This window comes from Oncorhynchus keta, chromosome 10 (genome assembly GCF_023373465.1).
Source record: "Oncorhynchus keta strain PuntledgeMale-10-30-2019 chromosome 10, Oket_V2, whole genome shotgun sequence".
NCBI lineage: Eukaryota > Metazoa > Chordata > Actinopteri > Salmoniformes > Salmonidae > Oncorhynchus > Oncorhynchus keta.
This window is the reverse complement of record NC_068430.1, coordinates 73,025,061-73,038,606: the sequence shown is the minus strand read 5'-3', so window position 1 is coordinate 73,038,606 and position 13,546 is coordinate 73,025,061. Positions and strand designations below refer to the sequence as shown.

The 13,546-nt window shown below is 43.5% G+C and overlaps 2 protein-coding genes across 2 annotated transcripts; both read right to left on the bottom strand.

The window, feature by feature from the left end:
* Positions 1–3,561: 3,561 nt before the first annotated feature.
* c10h22orf23 (chromosome 10 C22orf23 homolog) lies at positions 3,562–5,781 on the bottom strand. Its single transcript, XM_035759777.2, is given in 8 exon segments — positions 3,562–3,878; positions 4,074–4,171; positions 4,431–4,527; positions 4,529–4,551; positions 4,869–5,048; positions 5,219–5,281; positions 5,392–5,481; positions 5,653–5,781. Coding segments are annotated over 6 exon segments (531 nt in total). The 5' UTR covers positions 5,280–5,281; positions 5,392–5,481; positions 5,653–5,781; the 3' UTR covers positions 3,562–3,806.
* A 2,367-nt stretch (positions 5,782–8,148) lies between these two features.
* Positions 8,149–13,311, bottom strand: LOC118376594 (transcription factor SOX-10). The gene is given in 5 exon segments (XM_035763321.2): positions 8,149–10,266; positions 10,269–10,952; positions 11,137–11,405; positions 11,746–12,419; positions 13,135–13,311. Coding segments are annotated over 4 exon segments (1,488 nt in total). The 5' UTR covers positions 12,186–12,419; positions 13,135–13,311; the 3' UTR covers positions 8,149–10,171.
* Between the last annotated feature and the right edge of the window lie 235 nt (positions 13,312–13,546).

Genomic DNA, 13,546 nt, shown 5'->3' with positions numbered 1-13,546 from the left:
ATGCATTCTGTACTGTGTATATATTTAAAGTTGCCTTTGTGTGAAGAGAAAGTTAAGAGAACTCAACTGCTTTAAGACTAAAACCTTAAGAAACGTCTGAAGACTGAATTGAAGAGGAGGTATATTTTCTGTAGATTTGCGGTTCATCTCAATATGTGGTTTCTTCTGTCCCTTTTCATTATTACTTTGCACATTGTGACCCAGGCCTTTTTTAAATCGGCTTTTAACAAAGATATAAATACTATGACTGCAGGTTTCTTACCATTCATCAGTCTATTATCATGGTAGAAACCAAGGAAGAACAGTCCCTCATCTCCTGGTTATTCAGTGGTCCTAAGGTTTCCCCTTTGTTCATGGACGCTGCCTATGTCTCATTGTCTGTAGACTGGATACAGACGAAGAGTTGTGTGTGTCTGTCAGTTGTCTGGTTTGAGTCTGTGGTACTTCTGAACTATTGTGAATCTTTTTTAAAAGAGGAACCCGTTGTTGTGAGTAAATACTGCCAGTTAAGATGGAGTAATGACAACCCAAATAATTACTCTAGCTTTTAGCGAAAAGGTTATTTCTTAACTAGCTACTTACCATGTTTTCCAAATCACTGACTATTGTACTGTAGATATTATATTGGACTGTAGATATTATGTTGGATAATCACGGGTCTGAGAATGAGACATAAGACAGACAGGTAAGAAATAGTTGAGATGAAATGTAAGTAATGACTTGAAACAAGGAATGTATAAAGCAGTGTATTTGACTAACATAGTTGTATCATGACAGGTCATCACTGACTTAATAGTATTACAGAATCTGACAAGATTTACAACCGAAAAACAAGTGTGAACAGTTCTAGGGGCTACATTATACAATCAGGATTGTAATAAATATATATATTGTAGCCCCTAGAACTGTTCACACTTGTTTCGTTTGTATATACAGTGCCTTGCAAAAATATTCGGCCCCCTTGAACTTTGCGACCTTTTGCCACATTTCAGGCTTCAAACATAAAGATATAAAACTGTATTTTTTTGTGAAGAATCAACAACAAGTGGGACACAATCATGAAGTGGAACGACATTTATTGGATATTTCAAACTTTTTTAACAAATCAAAAACTGAAAAATTGGGCGTGCAAAATTATTCAGCCCCTTTACTTTCAGTGCAGCAAACCCTCTCCAGAAGTTCAGTGAGGATCTCTGAATGATCCAATGTTGACCTAAATGACTAATGATGATAAATACAATCCACCTGTGTGTAATCAAGTCTCCGTATAAATGCACCTGCACTGTGATAGTCTCAGAGGTCCGTTAAAAGCGCAGAGAGCATCATGAAGAACAAGGAACACACCAGGCAGGTCCGAGATACTGTTGTGAAGAGGTTTAAAGCCGAATTTGGATACAAAAATATTTCCCAAGCTTTAAACATCCCAAGGAGCACTGTGCAAGCGATAATATTGAAATGGAAGGAGTGTCAGACCACTGCAAATCTACCAAGACCTGGCCGTCCCTCTAAACTTTCAGCTCATACAAAGAGAGGACTGATCAGAGATGCAGCCAAGAGGCCCATGATCACTCTGGATGAACTGTAGAGATCTACAGTTGAGGTGTGAGACTCTGTCCATAGGACAACAATCAGTCCTATATTGCACAAATCTGGCCTTTATGGAAAAGTGGCAAGAAGAAAGCCATTTCTTAAAGATATCCATAAAAAGTGTTGTTTAAAGTTTGCCACAAGCCACCTGGGAGACACACCAAACATGTGGAAGAAGGTGCTCTGGTCAGATGAAACCAAAATTGAACTTTTTGGCAACAATGAAAAACGTTATGTTTGGCGTAAAAGCAACACACCCTGAACACACCATCCCCACTGTCAAACATGGTGGTGGCAGCATCATGGTTTGGGCCTGCTTTTCTTCAGCAGGGACAGGGAAGATGGTTAAAATTGATGGGAAGGTGGATGGAGCCAAATACAGGACCATTCTGGAAGAAAACCTGATGAAGTCTGCAAAAGACCTGAGACTGGGACGGAGATTTGTCTTCCAACAAGACAATGATCCAAAACATAAAGCAAAATCTACAATGGAATGGTTAAAAAATAAACATATCCAGGTGTTAGAATGGCCAAGTCAAAGTCCAGACCTGAATCCAATCGAGAATCTGTGGAAAGAACTGAAAACTGCTGTTCACAAATGCTCTCCATCCAACCTCACTGAGCTCGAGCTGTTTTGCAAGGAGGAATGGGAAAAAATGTCAGTCTCTTGATGTGCAAAACTGATAGAGACATACCCCAAGCGACTTACAGCTGTAATCGCAGCAAAAGGTGGCGCTACAAAGTATTAACTTAAGGGGGCTGAATAATTTTGCACGCCCGATTTTTCAGATTTTGATTTGTTAAAAAAGGTTTGAAATATCCAATAAATGTCGTTCCACTTCATGATTGTGTCCCACTTGTTGTTTATTCTTCACAAAAAAATACAGTTTTATATCTTTGTTTGAAGCCTGAAATGTGGCAAAAGGTCGCAAAAATTTTCAAGGGGGCCGAATACTTTCGCAAGGCACTGTATATATGTGCATGCAGTGAGTGTACAAAATATTAAGAACACCTTCCTAATATTGAGTTGCACCCCCTTTTGCCCTCAGAACAGCCTACATTCGTCGGGGCATGGTCTCTACAAGGTGTCGAAAGCATTCCACAGGGATGCTGGCCCATGTTGACTCCAATGCTTCCCACAGTTGTGTCAAGTTGGCTGGATGTCCTTTGGGTGGTGGACCGTTCTTGATACACATGGGAAACTGTTGAGCGTGAAAAGCCCAGCAGCGTTACTGTTAACACAAACCGCCACTTAAATATTTTCTTGCCCGTTCACTCTCTGAATGGCACACAGACACAATCCATGTCTCAGTTGTTTCAATGCTTTAAAATCCTTCTTTAACCCGTCTCCTCCCCTTCATTTACACTGATTTGAAGTGGATCTAACAAGTGTCATCAATAGGGGATCATAGCTTTCACCTGGTCAGTCTAGGTCACGGAAAGAGCATGTGTTCCTAATGTTTTGTACACTCTGTGTATATAAATTCCGTAGATATCTTTTTATCAATGTAGCAAACTGTTAGTACCTACCAGTTGATATCAGTTTAACTGTTTTGGGAAAGTCTGCAAAATATGCAAATCTTTTTAATTTATATATTTTACAATGCCTTTGTTTGACTCTGTAAACGCTGTCTAATTCCATTGAGTTTTGCCTTAACTTAGAATCTGCTGTCAAAGTCGATAGCACTATGAGATCCGTTTATGTTAAGAGTGCCCTTATTTAAATGTATTCGTCAATAAGTCTCGTTTTTGTCCGGAGTTAAACCGAATGTCTTGTTATAATCTGTCCGTATATATTGTCTAGTACACGATCTTGTCTTCCATTCAAAATGGCTGCTTGTGTGTTTGTGCCTCTTCTTCCTATTTAAAAACTCACACCAAGGGCTTCTGTAGAGCTATGTTGAAACATGGTCCTAAAGAGATCAACAGGATCGCATTGAAATCTGGGAGACTGAGAAATAAAACATATTAATACCGCTAAAAAGATGTGTGGTCATATTTTAATGTACAGTACAATGCTTTTTCACAGTTTGACAAGGATGCATTGGGATCTTCCCAGCAACATTTGTTACCATGCCATAATTTGAACAAGCATTATGCACAAATGAAGACTAGTATCCAAGTTTGAATTCCTGAGCAGTGTATTTTCTGTAGGAGAGTATTAGCAGTATAGTAGATCCATTCAGCAGAGTCAGTAGATGAGTATTCCTCTCTGTCACTCAGTCTTCTTCTCTGGCATAATGGTCCTCAGCTCTGCGGGCCTTGTCAATCACCTCCAGCTCGTGGATTTTCTGGAAGGTGAGGAGACACAAACAACAGTTTAAAAATGTGTGAGAGAGCAAGTGTACCGATGTGTGTTATTTCACGCTGTGTTCACCAGTGAATCTGTAGCATCGAAACCGTACAATGTAAATACTGTTGTTTTTGGGTGTAGATGATTTTCCTTAAAGACATTCCTGTGACATTAGGTATATCAGACAACTTACCTGTGAGATCTCTGTGTTGATGATGCGATACTGCTTCCCTTTCCCCAGGGCTGTCATCTCCTCCAGAAACTCCTTCCTCTCCTCAATCTCATCCAAAACTAGGAAAGAAACACAATCCTTAGAAAACTTGCAAAGACCGTACATCAAACCAAGGAGAAACTCCTTAATCAAACACTGTGTTGGGACGGGGTTACAGTAGGTTGGGGCAAATTAGTTTAGTAGAGTCATATGGAACTGAATTGAAATGAGGGGAAAGTTATGCATGTGAGGAGGAGAGATATGTAGGAGAGCCAGAGATGTGGACGACATGTTTCCCCATGGCCAGAAAGCAGTAACTCTCTCTGTGGTAAACCTCACCCTCCTGGAAGCGGTCCCTCTCCTCCTCTGGGCCCTGGTCCAGGGAAATGTTCCTGGGACGACTGGGTCTGGGTTCCTCCTGCCCCGTAGCCTGGAGCCTCTCTCTCCTTCTCTAAATCTCCTTACAGGAGAAGTGAGGGAGAGAATGAACGCACATACATCTCTTATCCAGATCTCTCATAAAGGGAAAGGGGGATACCTAGTCAGTTGTACAACTGAATGCATTCAACTGAAATGAACTACTGTAAAAGAGGGCTCATACACACAGGCCTAAATTACATTTTTTTATATACAAGAACAGTGGTACATTTGTTCCCAGGTGTCCCTGACCAACTATCAGTGAACTAGTTCTGATATCAGGAGAACAGGGCCTCAATCTTTAGAATTCCAAGCATCTCGGATAGTAGAAAGGTAGTAGAGCTGAAGCGGAACACGTACGTGTGGCACTGGGGCGGAACCTATCTCTGGTGTAGTTATCCCCAGAACTACAATTGTCAGCGGTGCGCCCCAGGGGCTTGGCTGGAGTGCGGTTTGTGCTATTTTTTACGACTTTGGGTTTGGGCAGTGAAGGTGGAGCCGATGATGTGGGGTTGCAGGTCAATGGCAAAGCTGATCCCTGTGAAAATGCAGACAAAAAAACATAACATCTTACCTTTGTTTGGGAAAATTATTCATAAAACTTAAATTAATGATAGGACCAAAATAGAGCAACAGGTGTGGAGGAAGTTCAAGCAGTAAGTCAACATTACTTTCCAAGAGAAGATGGATAACAAACATGTGACACTCACTCTTAAGTTTGTCATTGAGCTGTCTTTGCTGGAAGTTGGTGAGTCTCGACTCTTGCATCATTACTGTGAAACCAGAGCACAGGTAGGCTTATTGTATGTGTGTGGATCTAACGCTCGCTCGCTCACACACACACACACACACACACACAAACACAGAGAGAACAAAACCCCACATTTCAGTATGTCCTGAATCTCCTTGCTGTACTGGTTCTAGGACAGTTCCACAGACCTCCACCAGCTTGATCACGAGAAGATGTCTCCATCTGCAACGAATGACGGAGAAGTTATCTAAAGCCAGCTGGCTAACGTTAGCTGCTGCTGAGCAAAGACCATGGCAGATAGCAAAACATTGCATGCTAGGAAGCTAAGATACCCAAACTGCAAACATGTAATATATTTATCAAGACATAACTAAACAGTGTTGTATTTCTTACCATGGATTTCTATATATTTTTTTCAACTTTCTTGACGCTGCACCATTGGATAATGATGATGGTGTTTCTTCCGGACATAACTGGCGGCTGCCATAGAAACCATAGGTCTTAAAGCCACGTGATGAGACATTTGGCCCTGCAGTACAGCATTGACCCACTAGAGAGAAGCAAAACCACAGATAATTGTACAAAGCATATAGAGCTATGGATAAAGGAGGAGTTCATTTTTCTGCAATAATGTGTTTGTGAGTATAACTTATTTTAAACGTTTAAGAATGAACCTTTTTTGTATTATTATTCTATTTGTGTTTCTTGACTCAAGTATCAACTGTGTAGAGCATGGCACATTATTTATCAAAGTTTGGGTATCAAATTGTGCGTTGTGAGACTGTCTAACTAGCTAAAACATCAAATTTTTTACCCCATCATCTAGGTTGCTGACTGCTGTTGAATGCTTGAATCCATTAAATTTCGTAGCTGAACTGTGAAGTGCGAGGAAAACGTAGCGAGGGAGGGAGACAGGGCATGAGGGAGTAAGTTAAGGCAGGGCATTTATGAAAGGCCATGTGTAAAGTAGGGTACTGACTGTGGTAGCTATTGGCCTTCTCACTGGTCCTCTCCCCTTCTAGCTCCCTCCCTCCCTCCCGCCCTCTCATATTCAATGGTTCTCTTTGTCTCTGAGTAACATTCAGCCTCAGCCGATTAAACGCAGCGAATTAGCAGTCAATTTTAGCTTGCCACACACACAAACAGAAATTAAACTGCTTTGGGGAAGGGTTTGTGTTGTGGGACAGAGATCTTGTTGTTGTAGCACTGACTACATGGCAGTGATTTGATTTATTAGTGATGTTTACAGTGCATTTGGAAAGTATTCAGACCCCTCGATTTTTTTTCAAAAATAAATACAGTTAAATCCCCCCCCATCAATCTACACACAATACTCCATAATGACAAAGCAAGAACAATTTTTTTGCAAATGTATTAAAAAAATAAATGAAATTACATTTACATAAGTATTCAGAGCCTTTACTCTGTACTTCGTTGAAGCACCTTTGGCAGCGATTACAGCCTTGAGTCTTGTTGCGTTTGACGCTACAAGCTTGGCACACCTGTATTTGGGGAGTTGTTTCCATTCTTCTCTGCAGATCCTCTCAGGTGCTGTCTGGTTGGATGGGGAGCGTCGCTGCACAGCTATTTTCAGGTCTTTCCAGAGATGTTCGATCAGGTTCAAGTCCTGGCTCTGGCTGGGCCACTCAAGGACATTCAGAGACTTGTCCCGAAGCCACTCCTGCATCATCTTGACTGTGTGCTTAGTGTTGTTGTCCTGTTGGAAGGTGAACCTTTGCCCCAGTCTGAGGTCCTGAGCGCTCTGGGGCAGGTTTTCATCAAGGATCTCTCTGTACTTTGATCTGTTCATCTGTCCCTCGATTCTGACTAGTCTCCCATTTCCTGCTGCTGAAAAACATCCCCACAGCATGATGCTGCCACCACCATGATTCACCGTAGGGATGGTGCCAGGTTTCCTCCAGACTTGAAGCTTGTCATTGAGGCCAAAGAGTTCAATCTTGGTCTCATCAGACCAGAGAATCTTGTTTCTCATGGTCTGAGAGTCTTTTCAGGCACCTTTGGTAAACTCCAAGCCAGCTGTCATGTGCCTTTTACTGAGGAGTGGCTTCCGTCTGGCCACTCTACCATAAAGACCTGATTGGTGGAGTGCTGCAGAGATGATTGTCATTCTGGAAGGTTTTCCCATCTCCACAGAGGAACTCTGGAGCTGTCAGAGTGACCATTGGGCTCTTGGTCACCCCTCTGACCAAGGTCCTCGATTGCTCAGTTTGACCGAGTGGCAATACGTGGTTCCATACTTCTTCCATTTAAGAATTATGGAGGTCACTGTGTTCCTGGGGACCTTCAATGCTGCAAAAATGTGTAGGTACCCCTCCCCAGATCGATATCTTGACACAATACTTTCTCAGAGCTCTACAGACAATTCCTTCAACGACATTGCTTGGTTTTAGCTCTGACATGCACTGTCAACTGTTGGACCTAATATTGTTTGCCTTTCCTAATCATGTCCAATCAACTAAATTTACTGCAGGTGGACTTCAAGCTGTAGAAACATTTCAGGGATGATCAATGGAAACAGGATTCACCTGAGTTCAATTCTGAGTCTAATAGCAAAGGGTCTGAATACTTATTTAAATAAGGATTTTTAAAAAAAATACATTTGCTAAGATTTCTAAAAACCTGTTTTCTCTTCGTCATTATGGTTTATTGTGAGTAGATTGATGAGGAAAACAATTTCTTTAATCCATTTTAGAATAAGGCTGTATCATAAAAAACATGTGGAAAAGGAGAAGGGGTCTGAATACTTTCCAAATGCACTGTATGTGTTGTGTTGTTACTTGTTATCCTTTTACCTGATGCTTTTGTAGGACTATATATATATATATATTCTCAAAATTTGCAATGAATTTCAATAGATTTCAGTTTTGTATAAATAAATTGCTTTAATAGAATGACAACATAATGACAATATCAATAATATTTGTACATTGTTGTTTCTTGTAGAAGAAAGCAGATACATCAAATGTGTAGCTTACAAAGTTTTAGAAACTATCCAGAAATGTACAAAATGGAGAGAGAAAAAAGCTAAACGTGAAATTATTTTTTATAAAAACTACAAAGCAGAGAGGGTCAGTATAAAATGACTCCCGTCTAAATCACCTATGGAAGAAGAGGCATGTGGTGATCATTCACATTGCAGAGGGAGCCGAGAGGGAGATTAAACAGGATACAGAAAAGGGAGATGCAGAGGGAAAACCTATGTACATAAACTATAGCATGTGGCATTTGTTCTAAACAGCTCACTAATTCTCATTAAGAGTAAATCTTTAGTTTAAAGCTGGAGAATTCTTCACAAAAGGATTTTGTCGACTTTGTACTTGATGAGTCATGTAGATTGTTTTGCTTTGATCATTTGGTAGACAAATGGAATTAGAAGCAACCAGAGCGTACAAATGCAATCCATATCAATAAAAAGAAAAGTCCAGTGACTTCAACAATAGTTTTATTATTTATGAGTAGTATAAGCCAAATGTGTGCCATATATTCTCATTGAGGATATTAGAGCATGTGGAGTGTTATTGGCACATGTACATTGAGTTGAGGTAATGTGCTGCTTTCCAGAACTCTATGCTAAAGTGTTTCCAGGAATTCTCTTTCCCTCCTTTTTTTTGTCCTCTTTCCTCGTCAACTCTGGTTTCGCACAACGCAACACATAAGGAGTCAAGCTGCATCCCAGAAGGTGATACCGAGTCAGTTGCACTACTGAACGCATTCAACCGTGTCTTCCACATCTAACCCAAACCCTTTGTATCAGAGATGTGCAGTGGGGGCTGCCTTAAACGACTTCCATGGCGCCTGGGGACTAGATGTTGCAGGTGAACTGCCTTGCTCAAGGGCAGAATAGAAGAATTTTCCACCGCGCCGGCTCTGGGTTTCGAACCGGCAAGCTTTCAGTTACTGGCCTAATGCACTTAACGGTTAGGCTACCTGACGCCCGTAGACCAACGCATAACCTTTTTGCCCAAGTAAACTGACCTTTCTTTCAAAAGCAGTGGTGGAGATATGTCAGTGTCATATCGAACCAGAATGTAAAGTCATATAAAGAATAACCAACAAATACATCACTACAGTCATAAAAAAAATACTCAAATGAAGTCACACAAACATTTCCTTTAGTTTGGTTAATAGAATTGGATTATTTCAATCTAAAACAACCCAGTTCTGATAAACATCATGTTGTATTTGTCCTAGGCTGATAGCCTGTCGAAACCCGCTGAAAGCCAGTCCTTGCTGGCAATGTTACTCAATCCTGGTTATATAGGTAGCTAGGGTTGGAAAAATTCCATTAACTTTCCCCAAATTCCCCAGTTTTCCAGAAATCCCAGTAAAAGGATTCCTGGATATGCTGCTTATTCCCTCATAATTCCAGGAACTTCCAAAAGGATTTCTGGAAAACCTGTGAATTTTGGGGAAGTTAGCAGCATTTTGAAACCCTGTGTGTATCCTTCTTACCACTACGGTATTAGTTCTCTGTGCTCTGGGCTCATCATCACAATAAGCCCTCTTACTATACACTATGACACTCTGGCAGCTGGCATCCTGACCTTACACACTAAAACATGGCACACATTGGTTAAAGGTTTATTCTGATTGGCTATTGACCATTGGCTGTGATAGAAAATATACTGTACAGTAAAAGATTATAAGGACTCCATGAAAAGAGACACTGTCAAGTCCCAATGAATCCCAATACAACATCAGTAAGATATCCATCCTTTGTTAACCCGCCACACACACACACACACACACACACACACACACACATTCAGTAGCCACCCTACACCCTTCCAATCTTTGTCTTTCTTTATCCCTTTCTCAGGGTCGTGAGAAGGTGGTGTAGAGACGCACACACACACACACACACACATCCGATCCCATGCATCTCAGTCTCTCATGGCCGTGACAGGGTGGTATAGACTGGCTGCTCCCAATGTGTAGGACTGTGAGACTGGGCCACGCTGGAGGGGTCAGTGATGGTAGTGTAGAGGGCCTCTGGCTGGGCCCCATGTAGGAGAAGGCTGAGTACAGCCCCGGGGCCTGGCTGGAGTGGGCGTAGTACGGCCCCGGTGCCTGGTGCTCCCCGTACTCAAACTGGGCCCTGGAGGGCAGCGAGGGGAAGGCTGATCCGTAGTGGGGGAGGCTGAGGGGGGTGTAGGTGACGTGGGTTCCTGATGAAGAGGAGGAAGACTCTGCGTAGTGGCTCCCGGCCCCGGACTCACTCTTGATCTGGGCCTTGGTGGCGTCTGTGGCAGAGGGGGAGGGCTGTTGATGCTGATGCTGCTTGGAGAGCCAGGCGGCTGAGTGACCGCTGGCGGCGGCGAGGGCGTAGGCGTAGGATGTAGCGGAGGAGCTTGATGTGGCGGCGCCTCCCTGGCCGACCCCCGGGTGCCCGTTGGGCGGCAGGTACTGGTCAAACTCGTTGACGTCGAAGGGCTCGATGTTGGCCATCACGTCGTGGCTGATCTCGCCGATGTCCATGGTGCAGAAGTCGATGTGGGGTTTCCCGCCCGCTGATGAATGGCCCCCGGAGGCCCCCTCTGCTCCTACCCCCAGGCCTCCTCCACGGGAGGACCCTGAGCCACCTCCGCCCTCCCTCTTCCCCTCCGTCATCTTTCCAGACTGGAGCTCTGTCTTTGGGGTGGTGGGGGGTGTTGGCGGGCTGTGACCCTGACCTGGAAGGAAAAGCAATAGAAGTGAAACACTTGGAATGGAGACCAGTAGTTCAGTTTTCTTCTTGTTCTCTCAGGTTACAGAAGGCCGTGTGGTGCCAGGTGGCCTATTGTTTGCCGTAGCTTGTTGAAGTAGGACTTACTCATAGTATTGGGTAAATTCATTAACCAATAAAGCTGAACTCACCTGCAGGGTGGTGGTGATGATGGTGGTGGAGGTCGGCCAGGGGGGACCCAGCCCCTGTACTGTGCACATCCAGGTGGAGGGCCTTGTAATGGGACTGGGCGTGGCTGCCCTCCCCCTCTGCTCCCTCCCCTCCCTCACCATTGGTCCCCAGCTTGCCGTTCTTGCGTCTGCGGGGCTGGTACTTGTACTCTGGGTAGTCCTTCTTATGTTGTTTCCGCAGTCGCTCCGCCTCCTCAATGAAAGGCCTCTTGTCACTCTCATTCAGGAGCCTGTGGGACAAAACATGGTCATGGCAGGGCGGCAGGTAGCCTAGTGGTTAGAAAGAGGGCTGGTCCAGTAACTGAGAAGTCACTTGTTTGAATCCCAATGCTGACTAGGGAATAATCTGTCAATGTGCCCTTTACCAAGGCATTTAAAGGCATCTAGTTGCTCTGGATAAGTGTTTCTACTAGTTAACTTTAATGGTTATATAATATAGTGCCTTTAATTTCAGAAACATGCATGAGTCATGCTCCAATTGCACACAAACGTCAACAAGGCCTACAGGTAGCCTGTAAATTATACATTTCCCACGTAGGCCTATTAATTTCAATGCCTGCCAATGCCCACCTCCACAGTTTGCCAAGTGTCTTGCTGAGCTCCGCGTTGTGCAGGTGAGGGTACTGGTCCGCCAGTTTACGGCGCGCGGCCTGCGCCCACACCATGAAGGCGTTCATCGGTCTCTTCACGTGCGGCTTGCTCTTGTTCCCGTTGTTTACGCGCACGGGCATGGGCACGAGCGTCCAGTCGTATCCGTCCAGCACCTGGCTGACCGCCTCGCGGATGCCGATGGGGAACCGGTCCATATCCACCTCTGACTTTGGTACTAGTCCACCGTCTTCTCCGCCGCCATCTGCGCCAGAAAGCCCAGTCAGTTGCTGCGACTGACCGATGAGCGGGGAGTCCCGGCCGCCGGTGGCCCCGGAGTGTGCCGGTGACAGAGAGTGACCATCATCTGAGCCCCCGGGACTCAACTCTGCCTCGGATAGACTGTGCTCCTCTCCAGACATTTTAATGTATAGGCTATTATCGATTGGAAACAAAAAATATCCTTGCAGGAAAATTTGGTAAGTTGTTCAGAGAATGCAAAACTTGAAGCTACAGCTGAGAGATGTGCTCCGGACTCGCTCCTTTATATGGAATTATTCCTATATGCCACGCGTAAACCCATAGCCTACTCGTGCGTAATCGAATGTACCCAAATCCTGTCCTTTGCACTTCCCATTCACTTCCACCGATGTCGCCTGAAATTAATAATATAGAATAGAACAACATTAGGCAATTAACACATTTTACATTGGGCAATGAGGTCAGACCCCATTTGATAACTTTTTTCACATGTTTTTTTTATAGACCTAAGCAGAGACTGTACCCAGTGGAACAGACGTCAATTCAACGTCTATTCCCAGTGGATATGGCCCATTACAATGGTAGGCCTAGAAATGACCGTTAGCTCTGAGACGAACAGAAAGACATTCAGACAATGTTTTCTTGTTGACAGTTATGTTAGGCCACAAAATGTAACGAATGATAAACTAATATATGTCCACTGGAACCAATTTATAGGCTACATAATAAGAGGACCAACTTCTTCTTCACCGGTTCTTGACATTTCATATCAGTCCATATGCCATTACAGGCGAATCATAGGAGGGTTTGCTTCACCCAAGATGCACTATTTTCCAAAGAAACAAGGTTCATGAAGAAAACTGAACATTAAAAACTAACATCATAAATGTTTCAGTACTTATCTTTAAATAATTCTGGGAATTTGTATTTGACAGTTTTAATCCTGTTTTAAGGCTAAAGCTGGAAAAGCCCGTAAAATTCAGAACAACATCATCTTGGGAATTTAAAAAACCTCTTAGCTAATAAGATTTGGATATTTCTGAAATTCCACCCAAAAGCGTAAACAAATCTATTTTATGTTCATATGGAAAATAAAGTTACAAAACTTACCAATGCAGAGTTTAGGAGGTCGCCCGTTCAACACGGGAGTTCGTGCGTTCCCCTGTCCACCAGTGTGACGCTCGCCCTGTCCCCTGCCCCCTCGTTTGGTTTGCCCTTCAATGAATGGCCGCTCTGTATCGCGCACCGGAGCTTAAAGAGCGCCGTTGTGAGAAGGAACGAGAGAAAAAAAGTGATTGAAAGTGGAAAACATTCTGAGAGGCAGCATTCCAACACTGAGTCGACGCCACCCTCTTGCGCACACGCCGGACGCCTATTGGTCATTTAATATTCTCCGGCTTTCTTACTGGACGACGGGGTTACTGTTATTGCCTGTCCGTCCGTCACCACTAATATTTCCAATGAAAGGAGGTGAGATTTTACATCAGAGTGGCTTAAGTGACTTTACACTGGCTCTATTTAG